The 23,112-nt window shown below is 44.9% G+C and overlaps 5 protein-coding genes across 5 annotated transcripts; 4 read left to right on the forward strand and 1 right to left on the reverse strand.

Moving 5' to 3' along the window:
* Positions 1–2,686: 2,686 nt before the first annotated feature.
* On the forward strand, positions 2,687–4,943 carry PAAG_00633 (glucose-6-phosphate 1-dehydrogenase; the record flags this gene model as incomplete). The annotated part of the gene is made up of 9 exons (XM_015844086.1): positions 2,687–2,730; positions 2,978–3,050; positions 3,110–3,130; positions 3,203–3,547; positions 3,621–3,818; positions 3,878–3,962; positions 4,025–4,228; positions 4,372–4,743; positions 4,834–4,943. The coding sequence occupies 9 exons, from the start codon at positions 2,687–2,689 to the stop codon at positions 4,941–4,943; spliced, it is 1,452 nt and encodes a 483-aa protein (XP_015700867.1).
* Positions 4,944–5,779: 836 nt separating this feature from the next.
* On the reverse strand, positions 5,780–6,434 carry PAAG_11143 (hypothetical protein; the record flags this gene model as incomplete). The annotated part of the gene is made up of 2 exons (XM_015846843.1): positions 5,780–5,836; positions 6,183–6,434. The coding sequence occupies 2 exons, from the start codon at positions 6,432–6,434 to the stop codon at positions 5,780–5,782; spliced, it is 309 nt and encodes a 102-aa protein (XP_015703450.1).
* A 2,548-nt stretch (positions 6,435–8,982) lies between these two features.
* Positions 8,983–13,858, forward strand: PAAG_00635 (ABC transporter CDR4; the record flags this gene model as incomplete). Its single annotated transcript, XM_002796730.2, has 9 exons — positions 8,983–9,461; positions 9,531–9,613; positions 9,684–10,135; positions 10,196–10,539; positions 10,593–10,836; positions 10,897–11,492; positions 11,555–11,900; positions 11,957–12,269; positions 12,330–13,858. The coding sequence occupies 9 exons, from the start codon at positions 8,983–8,985 to the stop codon at positions 13,856–13,858; spliced, it is 4,386 nt and encodes a 1,461-aa protein (XP_002796776.1).
* A 2,953-nt stretch (positions 13,859–16,811) lies between these two features.
* PAAG_00636 (hypothetical protein) lies at positions 16,812–18,314 on the forward strand (the record flags this gene model as incomplete). Its single annotated transcript, XM_015844087.1, has 4 exons — positions 16,812–17,055; positions 17,110–17,277; positions 17,363–17,660; positions 17,765–18,314. 4 exons carry the CDS (start codon positions 16,812–16,814, stop codon positions 18,312–18,314), a joined length of 1,260 nt encoding a protein of 419 aa, XP_015700868.1.
* A 2,195-nt stretch (positions 18,315–20,509) lies between these two features.
* Positions 20,510–23,070, forward strand: PAAG_00637 (sucrose transport protein; the record flags this gene model as incomplete). Its single annotated transcript, XM_015844088.1, has 7 exons — positions 20,510–20,579; positions 20,998–21,242; positions 21,425–21,491; positions 21,573–21,644; positions 21,698–21,887; positions 21,960–22,075; positions 22,136–23,070. The coding sequence occupies 7 exons, from the start codon at positions 20,510–20,512 to the stop codon at positions 23,068–23,070; spliced, it is 1,695 nt and encodes a 564-aa protein (XP_015700869.1).
* Between the last annotated feature and the right edge of the window lie 42 nt (positions 23,071–23,112).

The raw sequence follows: 23,112 nt of genomic DNA on the forward strand, positions 1-23,112 counted from the left end.
GATGTGACATGAACTAGTATGTGTTTCCTGCATCTATTGTAAGATTGGAGGGGGCCTATGGGTTAGTATATTGGATCAGCATAGGCTGCGCCACATTTGGGGGGAAGTTTCCAAAATCAGTGGGGTCATGGAAATGTTGGTTATGGTGGCTGAAGCTTACGGTTGAGATGGGCCGAGGCTGTTGAAGAAATGGAGGAAATATTAAAGGGTTTGCTCGGTTTCGGTATGTAAGGCAGGATAATGACTGTATTACCTTGAAGGGATGATGAGAGTAATCCTAATTGGTGTACTGGCATGATAGAAGGGATGTGTCTGCTTGGCAAGGAAATGATGTTGATCACATTGTTGATAATCTATTGCCTTCTTCAAAACAAAGATGGAGCGTCCCCTGTTATTTTTACTTTAATTTATTTTCCGTGGTAAAAAATTGCAAGGGTCACACATATCATCACAAATAGTTTAAACAAGTGCATCAAATGACAGCGTGAGAAGATTGAAAAAGCGGCTGGAACATTCCAAAGAGTGTCACGGTCTTGGGCCGCGGTAAAGGGGGGGAGGGGGGAGACTTAAAATCAATAGCAAGAAACATATAGTTACATGCCTAGACCAGGTCGCCAGTCTACGACAACTCAACCGGTTTTTACTTAACATAGGAATGGTTATAACTGCTGCTTGCGGTGGCTATCCCGATAGTCCTTTGCAGATCCTGGTTACCTATTCGTCATGCAGATCGAGTCGAACAATCAATCTTCTATCACACAATGTCCATGGAGTTAGAGGTCACGCTGTGGAGATCAAGTTTGCCTTTATTTTTGTTCTATGTCTCTGTTCGTGTGAACAGATATGGTAGAAGCCAGGTTGTTAGACTGTTAGGCTGCCAGGGAGGAAGGTCGGTCTGGGGAATGTTTGCTTTCTGCGTCCTGGTTGGATGGTGATTGATCAAAGACCGTGTTGACAAGGCACCTAGTTACCCCTCCATGCATATTCTCAAGCTGTGTGCTATTTGTAGTTAACAGAGAGAGTTGTTCTTTCGATACTGCTGTAGGACAAAGCGCTTGGTAGGAGTGGATAAGTTATGCCGACTTTGTCTATTGCCATAGTTACCCAAAATACTCCGCGGCCAGTATGTGAAGGGGAATACCACCAGTTTTGCATACTTGGCTGAACAAGCAATGGCGGAGAAAAGGTTTCGATCCGGCCATTGGGTGGGTGGAAGAAGCCCATAAGGAGGGCACCATGGTCCGAAGCAATAGCTCTTTAAAAGAAAACCATTCCCCCCAACCAACAGTGAATATTCCAAATACTGAGAAGCAGAGAACAGAATAATATCATAACAATGCCATATTTTCAATCAAGTTCTTTTACACTGTATTTTCTGATATCATAGTTTATCATCAATTTTGGCTCACAAAACCAACACATCAGTCTCGGTACGGATTCAGGTTGTCACAGAGGATGATAATGAACAGTTTATTGTGACAAGTAGGTACCCCAAATTTTCCCGTGAAAAATACCAAAAAGCAAAGCGATTCAATTGCGCTATCCATCCGGCTGCTGAAAAGTTATAAGGCAGCCAATTATATATATATATATGTGTGTGTGTGTGTGTGTGTGTGTGTGTGTGTGTGTGTGTGTGTGTGTGTGTATAACCTAATGGGCCGGGGTTAGAAAGAGGATGAAGAAGAGGTGTTTAGCCCAGCACTTGATCTAAAATTTGCCGTGCATGAGGTCCTGGGAAGCCAGAATTTAATCTCCAGCTCAACACAGTTGTTGTTGGATCTGCTGTTTTTGCTTTAATAACTATCTGCCCCAAAATCGTTTGCGAGAAGCTTAACTTTAATAATCAGAGAGAATTCCTATCGGCGGACTTGCTGGATGTCTAATATTTCCTAGAGGGCAGCTAGAAGACAGACGAACCCGTGGTTAGGGATGTTGAAATATTTACCTACCGACCTTCTCGAGGCCACAACCTGTGAGGAATTAACTAGCCCGTTGTTCAGCATTATTTATGCGCTTCGTCTGGAGGTTTCTTGGTAGTTTGGTAGGAAGGGATTGGAGCGAATGCCGAATGTGAAGCCTATTATTAGATTAACGAGATATTTCCTCAATCTGAACCAGCGAATCCAGATCGGCCCGCACCCAAAGCTGACAAAAGCGGAACAAGCATCTTTTAATTAACTAATTAGTAGTTATCAGTGTGGGTTGTTCCAGTCATTCACTAACAGTTCCACCGCCACAGCTGATCTGTTAGTTGTTAGCCTCCTGCCCTCGAATCTGGCTGTCAGTTGCAGTTAGTTATAGTTAAGTTAGTTAGGTTAGTTAGTTAATAGTAGGCTGCTGTGTCATCAACCTCCACCAACGTCTGGCTCCCACCCTTAGTTACCAGTAACACAATAGCCACCACCACCACCACCTTCAGTTCTTCCACCTCATATTCTTTTCCTCTTTCCCCTCTCCCGTATCTCTTGTCGTAATAATTGCTTCAATCCCTCGTCCTCATCTTGCTTTTCTTTCCCTCTTTCGTCCTTGTCGATACCTGCGGCTTCACCGTCATCCAGTGTTGGACAACGTCCGTCGACGTCACCCAACCTATCTTTTAATCAAGAATCCCTCCTCCACATCTCACTTTACTACCTTGTCAACTCCTTTCCACAGCTATTCACCCAGCTGCTAGGCCAATTGCACCATGTCGAACTCGTTGACTGAAGCTGCAGACAGGCATAGTGCAGCGTAAGTATTTTCCTGCCACACTGAGGTTGGCCGTACCCTCCTCAAAAATTGAGTCCAATCTTGAATGGAAACAAAAGCAAGGTCAAGCAACAGCAATGCCTTGAGCCAGATCTCATTGGCAATTATGCACTATATCGATCTATGCGCAACTAAATTATCTCCTCTCTATACCATGGCCTTTTTGCCCATGGCTCTATTTGGTAAAATTTCGCGTTGAAGTTTGCTTATATTTTGTTCTGCCAATTAGTACAGTCGAATTGAAAGATGATACAGTCATTGTCGTTCTTGGAGCTTCAGGGGACCTGGCCAAAAAGAAAACTGTGAGTCTTAATACTCTCCCCGGCTCCCACAGCGTTCCCCCATACTGATGATACCACAGTTCCCCGCGCTGTTCGGATTGGTAAGCCTATTCGCCCTCAATACTCGTTGAAATATGGAATATTCATACCCATGAATTAACCGCCGTTTACAGTACCGCAATAAATTCCTTCCCAAAGATATCAAGATCATCGGATACGCACGAACAAAAATGGACCATGCCGAATTCATTCGAAGGGTGCGGTCATATATCAAGATCACCACGCCGGATATTGAGAATCAGCTTACCGGATTCTGCAATATTTGCACGTACGTCTCAGGGCAGTATGATCAAGACGATTCTTTCGTAACCTTGAACAAGCACCTCGAGGATCTCGAGAAGGGGAAAAAAGAACAGAACAGAATCTTTTACATGGCACTTCCACCCAGTGTTTTTATTACCGTCTCTCAACATCTGAAGAAGAATTGCTATCCGGAGAATGGTATTGCAAGAATCATTGTGCGTCATTTTTCTGTTCAGGTTGAGGGTATATTACGAGGAACAGCACTAACACGAACCTTGCGATGTGTAGGTAGAGAAGCCGTTTGGAAAAGATCTCGGAAGCTCGCGAGAGTTACAAAGAGCACTGGAACCCGACTGGAAAGAGGAGGAAATATTCCGTATCGATCATTATCTTGGAAAAGAAATGGTGAAGAATATTTTGATTCTGCGATTTGGGAACGAGTTTTTCGGGGCTACCTGGAATCGCCATCATATTGATAACGTTCAGGTATGGTGCGCTTCTATGACATAACATATTTGAAGAGCAGCGTTATTAATGCATATCAGATCACATTTAAAGAGCCATTCGGTACGGAAGGCAGAGGGGGTTACTTCGACGAATTTGGCATCATCCGCGACGTTATGCAGAACCGTTAGTTCACGCGACCACTGCCATGTTTACTGTGAATAGGGCCGCTAATATGGGGACTCTAGACCTTCTTCAAGTCTTAACACTTCTAGCAATGGAAAGACCCATTTCATTTTCCGCGGAAGATATTCGGGACGAGAAAGTGCGCGTCTTGCGTGGAATTGATGCGATCGAGCCCAAGAACGTCATCATTGGTCAATACGGGAAATCGCTGGATGGAAGCAAACCCGCTTATAAGGAAGACGACACAGTCCCGAGAGATTCAAGATGTGCGACATTTTGTGCCATGGTAGCATACATAAAAAATGAGAGGTGGGACGGTGTACCATTTATTCTGAAAGCAGGCAAAGGCTAGTTTTATTGGAGAATAAATCCCGGCGCACACCGTTTACTGATTGCTATTTTTAAACAGCGCTGAACGAACAAAAGACGGAGATCCGTATACAATTCCGTGACGTCACCTCAGGTATCTTCAAAGACATTCCGCGAAACGAACTCGTAATCCGCGTACAACCCAACGAGTCAGTATACATAAAGATGAATTCGAAGCTCCCCGGTCTTTCCATGCAGACCGTCGTCACAGAGCTCGATCTCACTTATCGACGAAGATTCTCAGATCTGAAGATCCCTGAAGCATACGAATCACTCATTCTAGACGCCCTCAAGGGAGATCACTCAAATTTTGTCCGTGATGACGAATTGGACGCCAGCTGGAGAATCTTTACCCCACTTCTGCACTATCTAGATGAGAACACAGAGATTACACCAATGGAATACCCTTACGGTTAGCTAAATCTCACCCTTCCACTCCCCAAAGAATAAAAAAAAAGTTTCTTTTTCTTTTAGACATAGCCGCTAACCCGCTCTCGTCCAGGCTCACGTGGCCCATCTGTCCTCGATGACTTTACATCATCGTTTGGCTACAAATTCAGTGACGCTGCCGGATACCAGTGGCCCCTCACCACCACTCCAAACCGCTTGTGACAATCAAAGCTGGCGTGAAGGTTGAGGTTTTTATATTCTCTTGAAAAAGCAACATATTTGTCCGCATATACACAACGACTTTCTAGCCCGTAGCCAGTTTTCCAAAACAAATTTCGAGTTCGCTACCCAACTAGCGAGTTCCCCCCGTGTCATAACGACGAAATGTTTTTTGTTTTCATTGAAGGAGCAGGGAGAGATAAATTCAACCTTCTTAACGCCCTATTTCATGTTATTTTAATAAGAAAAGGAAAAAAAGGTAGGAGAGTCCAGACACTTTCACAAGGGATGAAGGAATATGCGGGAGGGAAGGAGGGAGCTTTCGTAACTCGGAGAAGGGTATGGGACACGGAGATCCACGGCATGTTCCTTGGATGTGAGTTGAGTGGGGGATAGGTTTTCCGCCTCCATTGTGCCTTCGTTTTGTCTTTTATGGATGGGAAAATATGGAAATGGGGAGAAAGGGATGTGATGACATCACAACAAGCGAGATGGAAACTTTTGTTTGAATTTATGGTGTTCTTTTCATTTCTACTAATATTGCTTTTTCCATCACTCTACACCACCTAACTCCTTGTGGATTTTTGTTTCTTCTTTCCTGGGCATTTAATTTTTCTTAACAAAAAGTCTTTTTCCCTTCCTGTGCAATTCTTGCCTTGCCCATATCCCCCATATCCTTCATATAGAGCCTTAATTCTGCAAACCCCTTTTTTTTCATCTCCCCAGTCGCGGTCTTGGCTTTTATTTTATTTTATATTTTTTTTTAGCTCAACCCTTTTTGATTTTGTCTTTCTGTTTGCCAAAACCCCAGTGTTCTTCTTTGAGGGTTCAAAGAGTTTTCAGCCATGAACGTGCAGCCATTCACACCGCTCACCGCTCACAGTAATGCCGATGTTCTTAGAAGCGAAAATTTTTGTGGGAAAAAAGGGAATATACATATAAAGTAATATATATATTCCGATTTTTTTTCTTCCATTCTCCTCCCCTTCCCCCCCTCCCCTACTCATCAATGTCAAGGAATCAGGCAGGATCTTGAGGTTAATGCAGTGGAAAGGATTAAGGGCTGCTGTTTTCCGAATGATAAAGCAAAGTTACGCAGGCATGTGACGAGGGAATAGATTAGAATTTCAGAAATTAGATTTTTTGGGTTTTGTTAAGCTGATACGGAAAATACTTTGGCTTGAGGAGAGGTAGTCAGGTAGATTGAAAAATTGCGGATTGGAAAATTGTATATATATTTACCTGGGCGAAGTAGATAGTCCAGCCCAAGAATGCAGTTGACGTGTGATGGCAGGCGATGAACCCACAAATCAAGGTAATAAGTAACCTTGGACCTTTGCAAGAGTGGAGGTTTTGGTTCTTCCTCTGATTTTTAGAATCCGCCTGAGATTTTTCACCCATATGTGCATTGCGGAAGGGGATTGCATCCATATCTTCTGGTAGAAGCCGGGCCAATTCATCCACGCATCCATGTATGTATGGAGTCAAGTCCATGCACCTACACTACAAGTTGGATGTGGCTACAGGCTTAAGAGGGACAAAAGTTAGGTTTTACCTAACGAGTGATTGAGAAATAACATTTCGTACAAACCTCATTGCTACCAGGGAGCTAGGGAATTTATATGACTTCCCTATTCTATGCCTGTTTTGAGAGACGTTCCAGATGCTGCTAACTTTTTTAGGCGGATATGAAACCTGAGATAAGTTTGATTAGCTAGACGTGTAATTAAAAGTTACGCATACGGTTCTTTTTTCTTTCGAGGGAAGTTGATCATCAATCGGATCAGAACAACAGAAAACGCTTCCTATGAATAGATGGGCAGCGATTGCATGTGCGCGTACCGGACAGCCGGGGTTTGCAGGTCATGCATAGTCTGTACTTACGACGGAATGAACAGAATTCCTCATGAAGGGTCTGGAAATGCAAGAGGGGCTTTGGTATTCGCGAGACACTCAGTAAAATCATTCAGCTAACCGTACAATTTCCGTTTGTTTTCTCTGTTCTTTACTTCATTCATTTGGATCTAGCTCGGTTGCAGCCTTAAATGATGACACTCGGAAAACCGAGCTGAACACTGCAAGAATGTCAACTCTTCAAGGTCACTGGGATGTCCGTAGCATTCTCTGTGAAACGCGTCGCATAAATCCGAGCTTAGACATAAGAATCTTCGCTTCATCGTAGGTTAGTTAGTTTAGTTAAGATGGATCAGGACTAGTTGTTGAAGGTAGACTATCTTTTCAAGGTAGCATTGACAAAAATAGGCGAGACGGATCAAGCTTGCAACCGAGCATCCTCGCGCATAAAATAATATGGGATGCTGGGCTGTGGCCGTCTAATTGGACAGTTGCAAAGTTGCTAGGAGATACCCGAACAGAAATTTGGAGATTCAGAGGGATTTACCATACACAACCAAACATACAGGTTTACGCTGGAAAACCCGAACGACTTGGCAGATGTGTATCCTGGCATCCTGGCATCCTGGCATCCTGGCATCCTCCAAGGTTTATGCAGTGTTGAGCATCTGAGTTATGCTATGCACATAACTAGTTAACTCACCCAATCTCTGAGTCATCGGCTAACAGCATACACAGTTAACAAGGTTGCTTTTTTCGCCGGTCAGCACGCTGGGCGCGGGTTGATGACAGACACTGCCCCAAGGTGTCACAACGTCAACATGGAATCCAACATGACTAGTTCGGAACGACAAAAATCCAACAAAGAGGGAGATCTTAAAGCTGAAACAAAGCAAAAGGATGGAGAAAATTCATTTAAAAACTGCAAAAAGAGTGGTTTCGGATCCGCAGTGTAAATACGATTCGATCTGGGTTTCAAATCGCCCGGAAACGATTGTGTTTCACTTCCGTTCGTCTCTGGTCCCTCGGATCTTGTTGGCTTCCAATTCCGACTCCGGTGTCTGCTAGAAAAAGGCTAAGAGAGCTCCCAAACCACCATCCTGCTATGTCCGATGCCGAGCCGCCTTTCGCGGGAGGAGCTGCACTGGAGCTTGGCACACACATCAGATTCTAACTCCAATCCCCGCCCAGGATGTGCAAGGGGGATTGATCGGGCTGATAAAACCTCGCAGAACAAGCCAGTCCAGGGGTGTTTGTTTAGGCAACTGCATAACGAGGAGCAATGGCACATCCATCTGTCCTCCGTCATATCGTCGTCGTCATCAGTCTGCAAGCACCCCTCAACTCGAGACGGTAAAAGATGGAGGAGGAAATTCAGGGACACGGGCTGCGCCTGTGCCTGCATCGTCGTACTGGATTTTCAATAACAATTATAGTAATAGACTCTACCAGATAAGATGAGATGAGATGCCTGTTGACGGAGAGTAAAAAGAGGATAGAAACAAGCATTTCGTCAAAATCAACGCTTTTCCAGAAGCTTGGTATCGAAAGTTACGGGTTTCTTCAGAGCTTCCATGTCTCGGGGTCTCTCCCTTCTGGTCCCAGGTACTGGCCCCAACGGGCTGTTGCTGCTTGCATGGGGCACATCCTCTTGAACAGCCCTGCCATCTGATTATCCCTTAGAACCCGAGAAGCATGGCTCCTCGTGTTCTCTGGTCCGGGCCTCCACTGCTCCAGCATGTCATCCCAAATTTCCCCATGGCCAGGTGGATCCTAGGCCCTCGGGACCAGTTTTGAACTCCAATCCGATTGGCCTTGCCTTTCAAATTCCCCCCCCCCCCAAGTTCATGTGGGGATAATTTATTTTTTTTCCTGCCCAAATATTATTCTCTCAGATATAATATATCATTCACCCGAAATTCCCTTTTTTCGTTGTCTCTTTTACATTCTTTCAATTCCTAATCTTCCTATATAGAGATACTTATAAATCTTCTCGACTACTGTCGTCCTTCTTTCCTTATGGTCTTTTCTTCCTTTCTATCGACTTCGTTATTTTTATTTTATTTTCTCTCCCACTTAAAAAGCCAACTAAAACATTATTATCCCGCACGAATAGGGCCTAATCAAGAAGTTCAGGTCCTTTCCATAGTGGTAATACATTTTACGAGTCATCATAAACCGCAAAAAAATGGAGGCGCGGGGTCGCGAAGACAGCATATGCAGCGAGGAGACTGCGCGAGATTTAGATAACCGCAAGGCAAATGACGATATCAGAGATCTAGCGAGAAAGCTAACTCGACAATCTACCCACATCTCGACTTTGGAACCACATAATCCTTTTATCAACCCAGGAGGAGACTGTTCGCTAGATCCCTCCAGTCCACACTTCAACGCCAAAGCATGGATGAAGAATCTGCTAGCGTTGCAATCCCGAGACCCCGAAAGATATCCCCGTAGGACTGCGGGGTTCGCTTTTAGAAACCTCAATGTTCACGGATTCGGAAAGCCCACAGACTATCAGAAAGATGTAGCCAACTCACTGTTGGAAGTTGGGAACATATTCCGAGCCATTTCAGGGACAGGAAAGCATCGAATTCAAATCCTCCGTGATTTTGCGGGTGTTGTTAATGACGGTGAGATGCTCGTCGTCTTGGGAAGACCAGGAAGGTAAAATTATTATATTTCGTTCTTATGTATTTGACTTTAGGGATATGAAAGTTAATAATCACTTTATAGTGGATGTTCGACATTCCTGAAAACAATTGCGGGTGAAATGAATGGCATCTATTTGGGTGACGACTCTTACATTAACTACCAAGGTATATTTGATTACCTGCGCTAAAGGGTGGTTCATATTTTATTTTTTAACATCCGTTCTACCCGTGATAGGAATTCCTGTGAAGCAAATGCACAACCAGTTTCGTGGGGAAGCTATCTATACTGCAGAGACCGACGTTCACTTTCCTCAACTAACTGTTGGGGAAACCCTTACATTTGCGGCCCGCGCAAGAGCTCCATCTAATCGAATCCCTGGCGTGACCCGTGAACAATATGCTAATCACATGCGCGATGTGGTCATGGCATCGTTCGGTCTCAGTCACACAATTAATACTAGTGTCGGAAGCGATTTGATTCGAGGTATCAGTGGTGGAGAGCGAAAACGTGTCAGCATCGCGGAAGCTGCTCTCAGTCAGGCACCCCTGCAATGTTGGGATAACAGTACTCGTGGATTGGACTCTGCAAACGCTTTGGAATTTTGCAAAACGCTCCGTCTGTCCACAGATTATATGGGAGCCACGGCCTGCGTTGCAATCTACCAGGCCTCTCAGAGTGCTTACGACGTATGTTTTCCCCTTCCACGGATTCTTGGACTGTTCTCTTTTTAACTGACAGCCGGATAGTATTTCGACAAGGTTACTGTGCTTTATGAAGGTCGTCAAATATACTTCGGACGGACAGATGAAGCAAAAAAATTCTTCATTGATATGGGATTTTTCTGCCCAGAGAGGCAGACAGATGCAGATTTCTTAACTTCTTTGACTAGCCCCGTTGAACATGTCATCAGGCCGGGCTTCGAAGGGAAGACTCCCAGAACCCCGGCTGAGTTCGAGACAGCATGGAAAAGCAGTGCAGCATACGCTAAGCTTATGCAGGACATTGATGAATACGATGCCCGATACCCAGTTGGAGGGGAATCTGTGAACAAATTTATCGAGTCCCGCAAAGCCCAACAAGCAAAGACCCAGTAAGATTTGTTCCATCGCTCCTGTTTTGCGCAGTATCTAACGTCCTATGAAGGCGAGTGAAATCTCCCTACACTCTATCCGTGAGGCAGCAGATTAAACTTTGCGTGCACCGCGGTTTCCAACGCCTGCGCCGTGACATGTCGCTGTCTTTATCTGCCCTGATTGGTAATTTCATAATGGCTTTAATTCTCGGGAGTCTCTTCTATAATCTAAATGATACAACTGAGAGTTTCTACCGCCGTGGGGCTCTCCTCTTCTTCGCTGTCTTGATGAGCGCTTTTGCTTCCTCTCTTGAGGTATGTTGTCTGTCATTCGGAATCTCTACTATTATAGTACCGAGCTGACTGACTTGACAGATTCTTACATTGTACGCGCAACGTCCCATTGTTGAGAAGCATTCCAGATATGCCCTCTACCATCCTTTCGCGGAAGCAATTGCCTCCATGCTTTGCGACTTGCCATACAAGCTTCTCAACTCCATAACGTTCAATTTGACAATTTACTTCCTGTCTAATCTTCGTCGAACACCAAAGGCTTATTTCATATTTTGGCTTTTCAGCCTTGTCACGACCTTGACCATGTCTATGGTTTTCCGCACCATTGCTTCTTATTCCCGAACATTGGCCCAGGCATTGGCGCCCGCCGCAGTTATCATTCTTGGTTTTGTTATCTACACCGGTTTCGCTATTCCTACCCGAACCATGTTGGGCTGGTCCCGGTGGATGAACTATATCAACCCTGTTGGTTATGCTTTTGAGTCTCTCATGGTGAATGAGTTCCACAACCGACAATTCCAGTGTGCGGGACTTATTCCCTCTGGTGAACAATATGATCATTATCCTCTTGAAAATAAAGTCTGCGGAACTGTTGGGTCAATTGCTGGCTCGACTAGAGTTGATGGTGACCTGTACCTCCGTCTAAGCTTTGAATACGAATACGGCCATTTATGGAGGTGAGATTTCCCTGGTATCTGTATAGACCTTTCTTTTCTTATCATCTGCTAATACAACGCAGAAATCTTGGAATCCTCTTCGCATTTATGGTATTTTTTATGTTCACATACATACTTGGCACCGAGTATATTTCTGAGTCCAAATCAAAGGGGGAAGTCCTACTTTTCCGCAAAGGACATAAAGCGACAAAACGGAAATCTGCAGATATCGAAGCTTCCCCTCCACTAACTGCGGGAGAAAAGTCGAGCGGATCCAGTTCCCAAGGCGTTTCGGCTTCGATCCAAAAACAAACTTCTATTTTTCAATGGAAAGATGTGTGTTATGACATCAAGATCAAGAAGGAGGAAAGGCGCATCCTTGACCATGTTGACGGATGGGTAAAACCTGGAACATGTACCGCACTCATGGTATGTCTGTTCCAGTTGCGCTATTCTTGCGGTGACAATGACTAACATGAATTTAGGGTGTCTCTGGCGCCGGGAAAACGACTTTGCTCGATGTCCTCGCCACTCGTGTCACTATGGGTGTAGTCAGTGGTGAAATGCTTGTCGATGGCCAACCTCGGGATACGTCATTCCAGCGTAAAACGGGATATATCATGCAACAAGATATCCATTCGGCGACAACGACTGTGCGAGAGGCATTAAACTTTAGTGCAATTCTGAGACAACCTGCAAGTGTACCGCGTGCCGAGAAAATTGCATATGTAGATGAAGTCATTAAGTTGCTTGAGATGGAGGACTACGCTGACGCCGTTGTTGGTGTTCCGGGTGAAGGTATGATTAAAGACCCTTCATCGAAGAGTCCCGGACACTGATACTAACAATCTAATCAAGGTCTAAACGTTGAACAACGCAAGCGACTGACTATTGGCGTTGAACTCGCGGCGAAACCACAGCTTCTTCTGTTCCTTGACGAGCCAACATCGGGTCTTGACAGCCAAACATCTTGGTCAATCTTAAATCTCATCGACACGCTGACCAAACATGGCCAAGCAATTCTCTGTACCATCCATCAACCATCAGCAATGCTTTTCCAACGATTCGATCGCCTGCTCTTCCTTGCCAGTGGTGGAAAGACGGTTTACTTTGGTGATGTCGGCGATCGAGCTTCAATTTTGTCAAGCTATTTCGAAAGGAATGGGGCTCCTAAATTGCCAGCAGATGCAAATCCTGCAGAATGGATGTTGGAAGTCATTGGTGCAGCCCCTGGATCCACAACTGAAATCGACTGGCCTGAGGTTTGGCGCAATAGCCGTGAAATAACTGCAGTGCATGCCCATCTCGACGAGCTCAAAGCTTCTCTCTCTGAGAAAGGTCAGAACCAGGAGACGAATAAAAATCCCGAAGATTATCATGAATTTGCTGCACCCTTCAGTGTCCAGCTCTGGGAGTGCCTAGCCCGAATCTTTTCTCAGTACTGGCGCTCGCCGACATATATCTACTCCAAAACAGCGTTATGTGCCCTTTCTGCGCTTTTCATCGGCTTTTCCTTCTTTAAGGCGGGAACTAGTCTCCAGGGCCTTCAGAACCAAATGTTCGCTGTTTTCATGTTGATGACTATATTCGGTAATCTGTGTCAGCAGATCATGCCGAACTTCACCGCCGCGCGTGCCTTGTACGAAGCTCGCGAGCGTCCTTCCAAATCATACTCCTGGAAAGCTTTCATGATGGCAAATATCATCGTCGAGCTTCCGTGGAACGCCCTTATGGCCGTCATCATGTTCGTATGCTGGTATTTCCCCATCGGATTGTACGAGAACGCCGTCGCTCAACACCAAGTCTCAGAGCGTAGTGTCCTCATGTTCCTGTTAATTCTCACTTTAATGCTCTTCGCCTCCACATTTTCCCACATGATGATCGCGGGCGTCGAAGTCGCTGAAACTGGCGCAAACCTTGCCAACCTGCTTTTCATGCTCTGCTTGATTTTCTGCGGCGTTCTTGCAACCAAGGATGCCATGCCGCGCTTCTGGATTTTCCTCTACCACGTCTCGCCTTTCTCGTACCTCGTTTCTGCCATGCTATCTACCGGCCTATCCGGTAACGACATTGTCTGCGATCCTGTAGAGCTTCTCCGTTTTAACCCCATCGCTAACCAGACTTGCGAACAATATCTTGCTCCTTTCAGAGCGACGTACCCCCCCAAGGGATACCTTGTGAACCCCTCTGCAACTGAGGACTGCGGTTTCTGTTCTTCAGCGAAGACGGATTCTTTCCTTCTGAGTATTGGTAGTGATTACAATGACGCATGGAGGAATTTCGGACTGATGTGGGTGTATATTGTGTTTAACGTTGCTGGAGCTGTGTTTATCTACTGGCTTGTACGTGTGCCGAAAGGTGCGAAGGCAAAGGGTCCACCTGCTTGAGTGTTCGTCCTTCTTTTTCTCTTTCACACACACACTCTCTCTCTCTTCTTTTCTTTCACTATTTTTTTTTTTTCATTCTTTTTCCCTTTTCCTTTCCATTTGTTGTAACTTTCTACCGCTTCGAGCGCGAAATGCTCTCGAAAGATCGAGCGTATATACTGTAAATACATATAGACTCTACTCTGTAATAAAACCCTTCATAGAGTGTAGGAAAGGCTAATCATTAGTTAACCTTTTTTTTTTTTTTTTTCTATTTCCGTAGGTGGGATACAGGAATACTCTCCACTTGTTTATTCCAAATATCAAGCAGTTCTCTTTTGTTTCTCCAATTCTAGCTCCCCTTTCTTTCTCTTCTTCTTCTGTTCTCACCAACTGCCTGGAAACTACTCTGCACGTTAAAGGCAAAGTGTGCCAGCGCCAGAGGCGCTCGTATTTGCAGCGGGAATCCTTTTCGACAAGGAATCGCTAATTATGCCGCTTCCCGGACAACGGCGAAAAGTTACTTAGCGGTCAGAACTCCGCATTGACAGTGCTCAAAACCACCAGTATAAGTAGAATCAGGTATGGTGTATCCCCAGGCCTTACATTCATCGATGTTAATAGATTAGTTATCGTATCCATCATGTTCAATTCAGCTTGAGCAGGTATCGCATCACAGAGCACCGAGGTGACAATTCTACTGCTCTTCTAAGCATTCATACTGGTATTTACTCAGTTGCTATAGACTTGTGTCTTATCCACTGAGTTAAAAGGATTAACCCTCAAGCAGTGGTCTGAAATCAGGACTATCTGGGACAACTCACCAGTGTTCATTTCGTCCTCCAAAGCATAGCAGGGAGTTATCCTCTCGATTGAAAGGAGCGAGGAAACTTCGGCGTACTACTGCTGCAAGCCGGATTTTGTTGTATCCACTTCCTTGCTGCTGAACGCCATGTGCTCTCTGCCATGTGGCGACCCTGCAACGCAGATCGCAGGAGCTTTTTCTGCCTCAAATATTCTCTCTTCTCACAAGCGTTGAAGATCGTTTGGCGAGCGGGAAACCGCTACATTGCTCTACCATCCCAGAGAAACTCAATGCTTCATTCAATCCATTCAGGTCCCATGATCATTGAAATATTTCTGACCTCAATTGGTGAAATCGCTGTCTCAAAATATCCGCCAACGGTTCATTGTCGAAAAGACATCAATTCCAGCCCATCATGACTGGCCATCAGTTGGTAACCTCCAATGAGATACACCAGCGAAACGTTATCAACATGGATTCTGCCATCCATGGACTTCCTCTTAGAGTCAACCCGTCGATACTCCTGACGAAATCATACATTGATTCGAAAATATATTGATCTGATTTCAACTTGAGTTCAGTGGGGCTGGAATATTTCCCCGCTTCTTACTCCGTGCCAATTCATTTCATTTCCTATCCTACTATGTCGGCATAGGGGATGAATATAAAGGATGTCTTCATCTGTTTCCGTTCGTATATCAAGGACCGGTGGTTCTGGTGAGTCCGGCGTCGGCACCTATCCACTCTCTCGCAGCTGGAATTGTTTAACTTAGTGGGCCCACGTGTATTTCAGATGCAAACTACACCTGTGGATCGAATTTGCCACTCGCTGATTAGTAGCAAGAGTTTTCTCTCAATCATCCAATGATTAGCTAAGTTAATCGAGAATATGGCTCTGTGTTGCTAGTCATGGCAGCGTATTGATCAAAACCAATGATGCTGAAGTTGCCTTTCCCCCCACCGACATGGGGCTCGACGAATGCACTTAAATGCAGTACTCTATTACTGAATATTCAGAATATTAACAGAAATGTATTTCGCATTCAAGCATTAAATGCAGATTCAGTAATGTTTAGTAATAAAAGATAGAAATGCGAACTTTTCACAGTCGCCATCGGAAGCATATGACATAGCCAAGATATATAGAGAGACACTAATAAAATCACATCATTAGTGGAGCAGGGTCGCCAAGCTCGAAAATTATTATATACAGAGTTCGAGACTCATCAATGATTTAAACTTTCCTCCGGCTTGTACGTCTCTCTAATTTGTCTCAACTGACCCCTGTTCTTCACTTCCTAACACTATCCGTAGCGTCGCAAATTAGGGATTCCCCTCATCGAACAGCTGTTAATTGGGCGTTTAGAGAATATTTTTCAACAGTAACAGGAAATGCGGAAACCAAATTTCCCTAATCAGGCAAATGTCAGTTCTGGAAAAAATCGTGGTTTTCTTGCTACGATAACTACATTATCGCATATATACATAGTATGGGATGTTCAATAGCTGTCTAGGCATGAAGGAAGCCATCCCAAGGTTCTCCAAGGGCGGCTGATATCCTTCACCACAATAGGCAGGCCAATAAGCGTCTACTTCGCTTAAAATAAGCTTATTCCGGCCTGCGGATAAGGTTCTGGAATCCTGAAGGAAGCCCCGGAAGGCGGGGATGGGCAGAACCTTAAAAGCGGGGTGTACTCTCTGCGATTGTAACATCGAGACAGGGGTGCATGATCCGCGGCGGTGATAGCATAGACCTCATATCCGCTGAGCACTTACCATGCAATCCTGGAGTACGCTTGTGAGCCTTAATTTCGATGTTTCTAAAGCAGTTGGCTCTCGGGAAATCCGGGCCACTCAAGCCTGTTCCGCCCATTCAGTTACATTGTTACGAATGAAATGAGTGCCGAGCTGCGCCGCTGTTTTATCGGTTCAATAGTTCCGCTTTGCCTGCCGCGGAAAGGATTTTTGTTTTCCATATAATTTAAATGCTGATTCGCTCTTGGAATTGTCCTCTGCATGGGAATGTACTAACCATTAGTATTTCCTTCCGTGTCATTCACCCCTATTAAACACCAATATTTAGGCTTCGAAATATTTTAAATAGCGGGAACATCCTCTTGTTGACTTTCTTATATCGTTTGGCCGCAGTTGAGCGTCTCTGTTTTCACAATGGTAAATCTTTGCAAAGCTGTCGCACTTGCGACCGTCTTTTTCGCGTCCACTGTCGTCTCCCATGCCGACGTTAAACTGTCGCCTCGGGAGCTTGCGACAGAGGATGAACGGATTCATCAGGCGCGTAGAGGCCTGGATGTTTGCGCGAAATCTCTTTGGGAACGCGGTTGGGATGCGAAAGATGCTAAACGACGCGCTGTGCGGGCGGCATCTCTCCGTGCAAAGAGAAACCTTCCGACTTGTAGGTTGCTGATATGGAAATGCCTAGATTCTGTGCGCTAATAATCATCTGCAGCCCCTTGGAAGAGCACCAAGCGCGACTTTGCCGACGTCTTGAAAACGAATCACAATGACACATTGAAATTCCCAGGTGCCAGTCTTGATTCGCCCAGCTCTGTTTTTTTTGGCGAAGATCCATCTCAGGCCTGTGTACTGGCGGCAAGCACTGTCCTTGGCCCTTTTTGTGAATATTTCCAGCTTCCGTTCCTTGCAAGCTTTCCCCTATTCTCTCCCACCTATGACACCAAATTAACCTTCCCTTTCCCTAGACGTTGATGGCGAGCTGGTCCGCAACAATGTCGTGGATGACCAGCTTGGTGTTCCATTGTATCTAGACGTTCGGGTCCTTGACATTGAAACATGCGAGCCAATCCCAGAGATTTATACAGACATCTGGCACACCAACAGCACCGGTGTCTACTCCGGTGTTGCCTCAGCGGAGAACGGCAATGGAGCGATTGTTGATAATCTCAACACAACTTTCGGTCGTGGTATCTACCCCACTGATGGAGAAGGTGTTGTTGAATATCAGACAATTTTTCCCGGTCATTACTTGGGCCGCGCAATGTAAGTATTCTCTCTGAAATGCTCTGTCCCTCAATTGCCCCACGATATACCAGGTATACACCAAGCTAACCAACTTGTCTGGAATTCTCCTCAACGACACACAGCCATATTCACGTCCTAACTCATGAGGCTGGTGAAGTCCTGCCCAATAAGACCTTCAGGAGCACTCGAACTTCGCACATCGGGCAAATATACTTTGACCAAGCCCTCATCGACGCTGTCGGAGTCACAGAGCCTTACGCCTCCAACCAGGTCAAAGAGACCTTGAACGCTGACGATTTCCTCATGAAGTTCTCCGCAAATGCAGCCAAGGCTGACCCTGTCGCGCACTACATTTATCTGGGCGACCATGTTAACGACGGGATATTTGCCTGGACAACACTTGCTGTCAATCGTTCCGCTTCCGTGTACATCCACGCTGCAACATACTGGACGGAGAATGGAGGTGTTAATAACACAGAACCTCGTCTGCAGCCCGATATGCCCGCCGGTTATGAAACTGAGACACCTGGGGGACACAGTAGTACGAACGGAACTGTGAACGGGACTCTCATCGAATACCCTTCAATGTCTCCGGCTGGTTTGAGTCCATGGCTGTCCCCTATCACTGGTTGGGCTATTGCAGCTGTTGCAATTTGGGTATATTCTGGCTAGGGACATACCGGAAGTGTTAGAGTTTTCATTCATGGCCAGGCTCTGTTAGTGTGGGATCAATATTTCATCATGGCACAAATTGTAAAATTGATGTTGCGGGGAAGCGTAGAACATGGTTAGAGAAAATCTGATTGTTCTTAGAAATGCATATTTTCTAATCATGCCCTGATGATATAACATACATACACTAGACGTTCCTAAGACGTCTCACCACCCTCCCGGGTTCACGGAGTCTGAATTAGGAGTCAGAAGGATTAAATTAGACCTTGGCAGAAGTAGTTAATAGAGCTAGCTATAGAATCTTGGCCTGTGACTTATAAACCAGAATCGAGAGTGAAAGAGGTGTACGCTTGTTATTCATTGGACGATATATACTTTCCTCCCGCCCCACACCCCGCATGGATATTTTGCTCTGATATATTAACCATTGGATTGTTTGATTTTGATGATCTATTGATCCACGCCAGCAGCTCAAGGGTAGCTCGCGCTTAGTCAGCTAACATAACTAACTAACTAATCAATCACCTGACGGATCACCTTTCATCCACATCATTTCATGCTCATTAAAAAATTCAGTATGCCAACCACCCTCACTATGAGGGCTTCTAATCAGGAAGACAGGCTTTTATTAGTCATTAAAGCTTATAAAGCTCAGCAAAATACAACTACTAGAGCTGCTGTTTAAGTTATGTAACATTCTCTATTCCTCCCTGGCCTATAGACTACGCGATCAAATCATGTATGTGAATGCTCAATTAAAAAATCAAAAACTGATCTCTACAGAAGAAGAATCTCTAGTTCAATGAATAATCTTAATGAATGAGAGAGGACAGTCTCTCTGAATCATGACTGTACAAGAAATTGCCAATCTACTACTTGCAGAGTGTGGATTCAGTGCTTCTACAATCATAGAAGAATGTTGAGTCAATAGATTTATACAACAGCATCCTGAACTAAAGACAAAGTTCTCACACAAATATGACTATCAGTGAGCTCGGTGTGAGAATTCAAAGATCCTACAGGAATGATTTACCTTTGTGAATTGTACAATAAAGAAGTGTGGAATTGTGCTGAAGGATATCTACAATTTTGATGAGATTGACTTTATGATGAGGGTTATCTCAACAGCCAGAGTGATCGCTAGAGCTGAGGAAGATAATAAGCCATCTCTCATACAGCCAGGGAATAGAGAAGAGATATCAGCTGGTCATGCATAGTGCTGCTATATTAGCAAAGAAAAACACAGAGCTGAGACCTGTCAACACCAGGCAGAAGTGAAAGAGAGAGAAATCATGTCTTTATATAGCTAAGAAAGGAATACTAGCAGCTCAAGACGCGTTAGCTAGGACTGCTAGACCTCAGGAGCCTGATCAACATACAGAGGAAGGGGTTGAGGATTTGAACCAAGGACTAAGAAGTGAAGACCCCCAACCTGCAGCAAGCGTAATACCCCTGGACATAGTAATAGGCAGTACCAACAGACCTAAGTGTCTATCCTATATAATTTCTATATAGAATTCCTCGTGGTTGTTGCTTAATTTGAAATTTTGTCAAATAGAATGGTGGGGGTGATCCGGTGATTTAATCCGTTAGGATGATTGATCCATTAGGTGATTGATTGGTTGTTGGGGCCTGGGCTTCCTATTATGGACTAGCGCACCGCACAGTAGTATTATAGCATCCCCGAGATAGGCTAAACCAATACAACCTACCACTTTAGACGTCCCACATTAGCTACGTTATTAGTAATAACGCTGACCAATCCAGCCGCTACAGAGACAGCTTTACCTTGAAATCATCTTAATAACCCCTGTTTACACGTTTAGTATCTTTATGTCCCACCCTTGCTGTCGTAAATTGGTGACATTTAATTGATGTTGATATAGAGACAGATGTCTTGTTTTAATCTATTTTTGCCATTCCTTTCCTTCCAAGATTTTCATCCCATACTGGTTCTGTGATTCGAAACGGCATCCCATCCCCATCCATCGATATGTTAGAATAGACGCAACAACCTCGACGTCCCAATTGAAGCGTTTATTCGTGAATTTGGCAAGTTGTTGACAAAGGGAAGAGCTGTCGCATCCTTCTCGAATCTCTCTCCAAATACACCGCCGGATCTAATATTGAAAGCACACTCCGGCCCTGCGACATCCTGATTGCGACCAGTCACATGCTATGCAGCAAACAGCGTCATGGGTTGGCACACCCTCTATCAAAGGCCGAACAGAGGCCATGAAGCTGGCATTGCTGACATTCAGCCTGGTTGGCCTACAGTGCGTTTATGACAAACCTTATTCCTCGTTTTCCCCTTCCAGATTACCCCGCAAGTGCATACCTCTCCCTAAATACCTTTCCCTCATTCCATATGTGCAATTAGGAGAAGTGGATTGATATGATGGGGCTTGCAATTGTTGACTTTTATTGCTTGGGGGTTTGTTCTCCCAAACCTTTGGAACCCTTTTCACGTGTAAAGATTTACATGGGGCGTTGAAATGACATGTAAATTAAATCCCCTATTCTCCATTCCCCTTTTCTCTCTGTCTACACCCTCTCGTATCCATGCTGCGTTTTACTTTCTCCATCTCATTCTTTAACCTACACAATTTAGCTACTTAGCTATCTACTCTATGGATTCACAGAAAAATAAATACCGCTAACCTTCCTGGGAAAAAAACTGCAGATTTCACACCATATCTCCTCCAACTTGGTTTAACGAAATCACGAACGTCGCTAGTATGGATTGTCGGTCCACTATCCGGATTGATAGTGCAACCTCTGATTGGGGTAATCACGGATCGCTCGACGTCAAAATGGGGACGTAGACGACCGTTCATGGTTGGTGGCTCGCTTGTTGTTGGATTTTTTCTGCTGGTTTTATGTTGGGCACCGAATTTAGTGGGCATGTTTATCTCCGCTGAAGATACAGTATGTGTGAGACTTTCTTTCATCTTATTATACAGTCTTTTGGGGTTGGAGTGTTATGGGATGTCATTTTGCAGGAAGATAATATTATAACATGTTGGCTTGCTCAGCTGGAATTGAAAATAACGGAGAACAGGCTCTTTTTTAAGTTGCATTTTGTGCAATGGGTGCTAACTTTGAAACAGAGGAAAAGCGTAACGATTGCAATAGCAGTGATTATCGTATATGCTGTCGATTTTTCAATTAATGTCGGTACGTTGCGGGGAAGCCTTACTTTTCACTCCTTGAACGGGATCATTATCATATTTATTGTCAATCTGCTGATTAGTGTAGTTCAAGCGTCTTGTCGTAGTTTAATCGTCGACACTTTACCTATTCCGCAACAACAACTTGGGTCTGCATGGGGTACGTCACCCATCATGTCTTATGTTTCATTTCTAGTAATTAACACGCATTAGCAAGCCGGATGACGGCTGTTGGCCATCTTTTAGGATATGCAGTTTGTTCAGTGGATATGCTGGCAATATTCGGCCATACGCTGGGTGATACGCAGTTTAAGCAAATTACTGTGATAGCCGCGGCTTTGTTGATTTTTGCAGTATCTGTTACCTCGTATGCTGTCAAAGAGAGGGTGTTGATCTCAGTTAGGTTAGTTAGGTGTACGATGCCTTGGCCCGGTTTTGCTGAATCTGCCAAAATATTAATCCTCAATGCGGCCAGGGATTCCGACAAGAAAATAGGGGTAGTAAAGATGCTAGTCCAATTGTTCAGAACGACAGCCAACTTGCCACCACGGATAAGGGCCATCTGTTGGGCACAATTCTGGGCTTGGATTGGTAGGCCTCGTTTCTCTGAGGATTGAATTAATTGTTATAGTTAACATGTGAAATTAACAGGGTGGTTTCCGTTTCTCTTCTACAGCACCACATGGGTAGGGGAGACATATTTCCGCTATGAAGCACCTAAAGAAGCCGTTGAAAATTCCTCAGATACGTTAGGAGATGTTGGCCGCATCGGCAGCATGTCCCTTGTAATATTCTCCTTGATCACTTTCATCAGTTCCGTCCTCCTCCCCTTTGTTGTTCTCTCCCCAGATACCAAAAGATCGACTCCTGCCCGCCGCCCACCCCTGGGCATTATCAGACTTTTTAACAAAATCAACTTTGCTCGTCCCGACCTCCAAACGGCATGGATGATCTCACACATCGTATTCTTCATAATGATGATATTCGCCCCGGCCGCCCGCTCCGTCCAATCCACCACATTACTCGTAGCTATCTGCGGAATCCCGTGGGCAGTAAGCTGCTGGGCACCCTTTGCATTCATGGGCGTGGAAATAAACCGCCTTACCATTCCTTCCTTCAATAGAAAATCCTCAGTCACCATGATAACCTCCGCTACCTTCAATAGACAGAACTCTGCCCTCATTAATTATGACGTTGAGCTTGAAGATCGCGAACCCTCCCTCCTCCGCCTGAATCACAGCTCGAACCCGGATTTGGAGAGTGGCAGCGACACAGATCAGGGTGAGGAGGGTTCTTCTACTGGTGAACTTGCCGGTGTTTATCTTGGAGTGCTTAATGTATTTAGCACGCTTCCACAATTTGTTGGCACATTCATTTCCTGGATTGTATTCAGCATCTTCGAGTCAGGAGCGACCTCAATGGCGGCAGATGGAGCTACAAAACCAGCCGCTGGCGAACAGAATAGTGGCGGGTGGATAAATCGCAACCATGAAGGACCCAATGCAATTGCGGTGTGTCTGTTTATTGGTGCTATAAGCGCACTCGTGGCTGCGGAGGGTACGAGGAGGTTAAAGTATATTCGATGAGATGGAAATCGACATCTCCATGTATATGCATCTCAGATCTGT

The sequence above is a fragment of the Paracoccidioides lutzii genome (genome assembly GCF_000150705.2).
Source record: "Paracoccidioides lutzii Pb01 unplaced genomic scaffold supercont2.2, whole genome shotgun sequence".
NCBI lineage: Eukaryota > Fungi > Ascomycota > Eurotiomycetes > Onygenales > Ajellomycetaceae > Paracoccidioides > Paracoccidioides lutzii.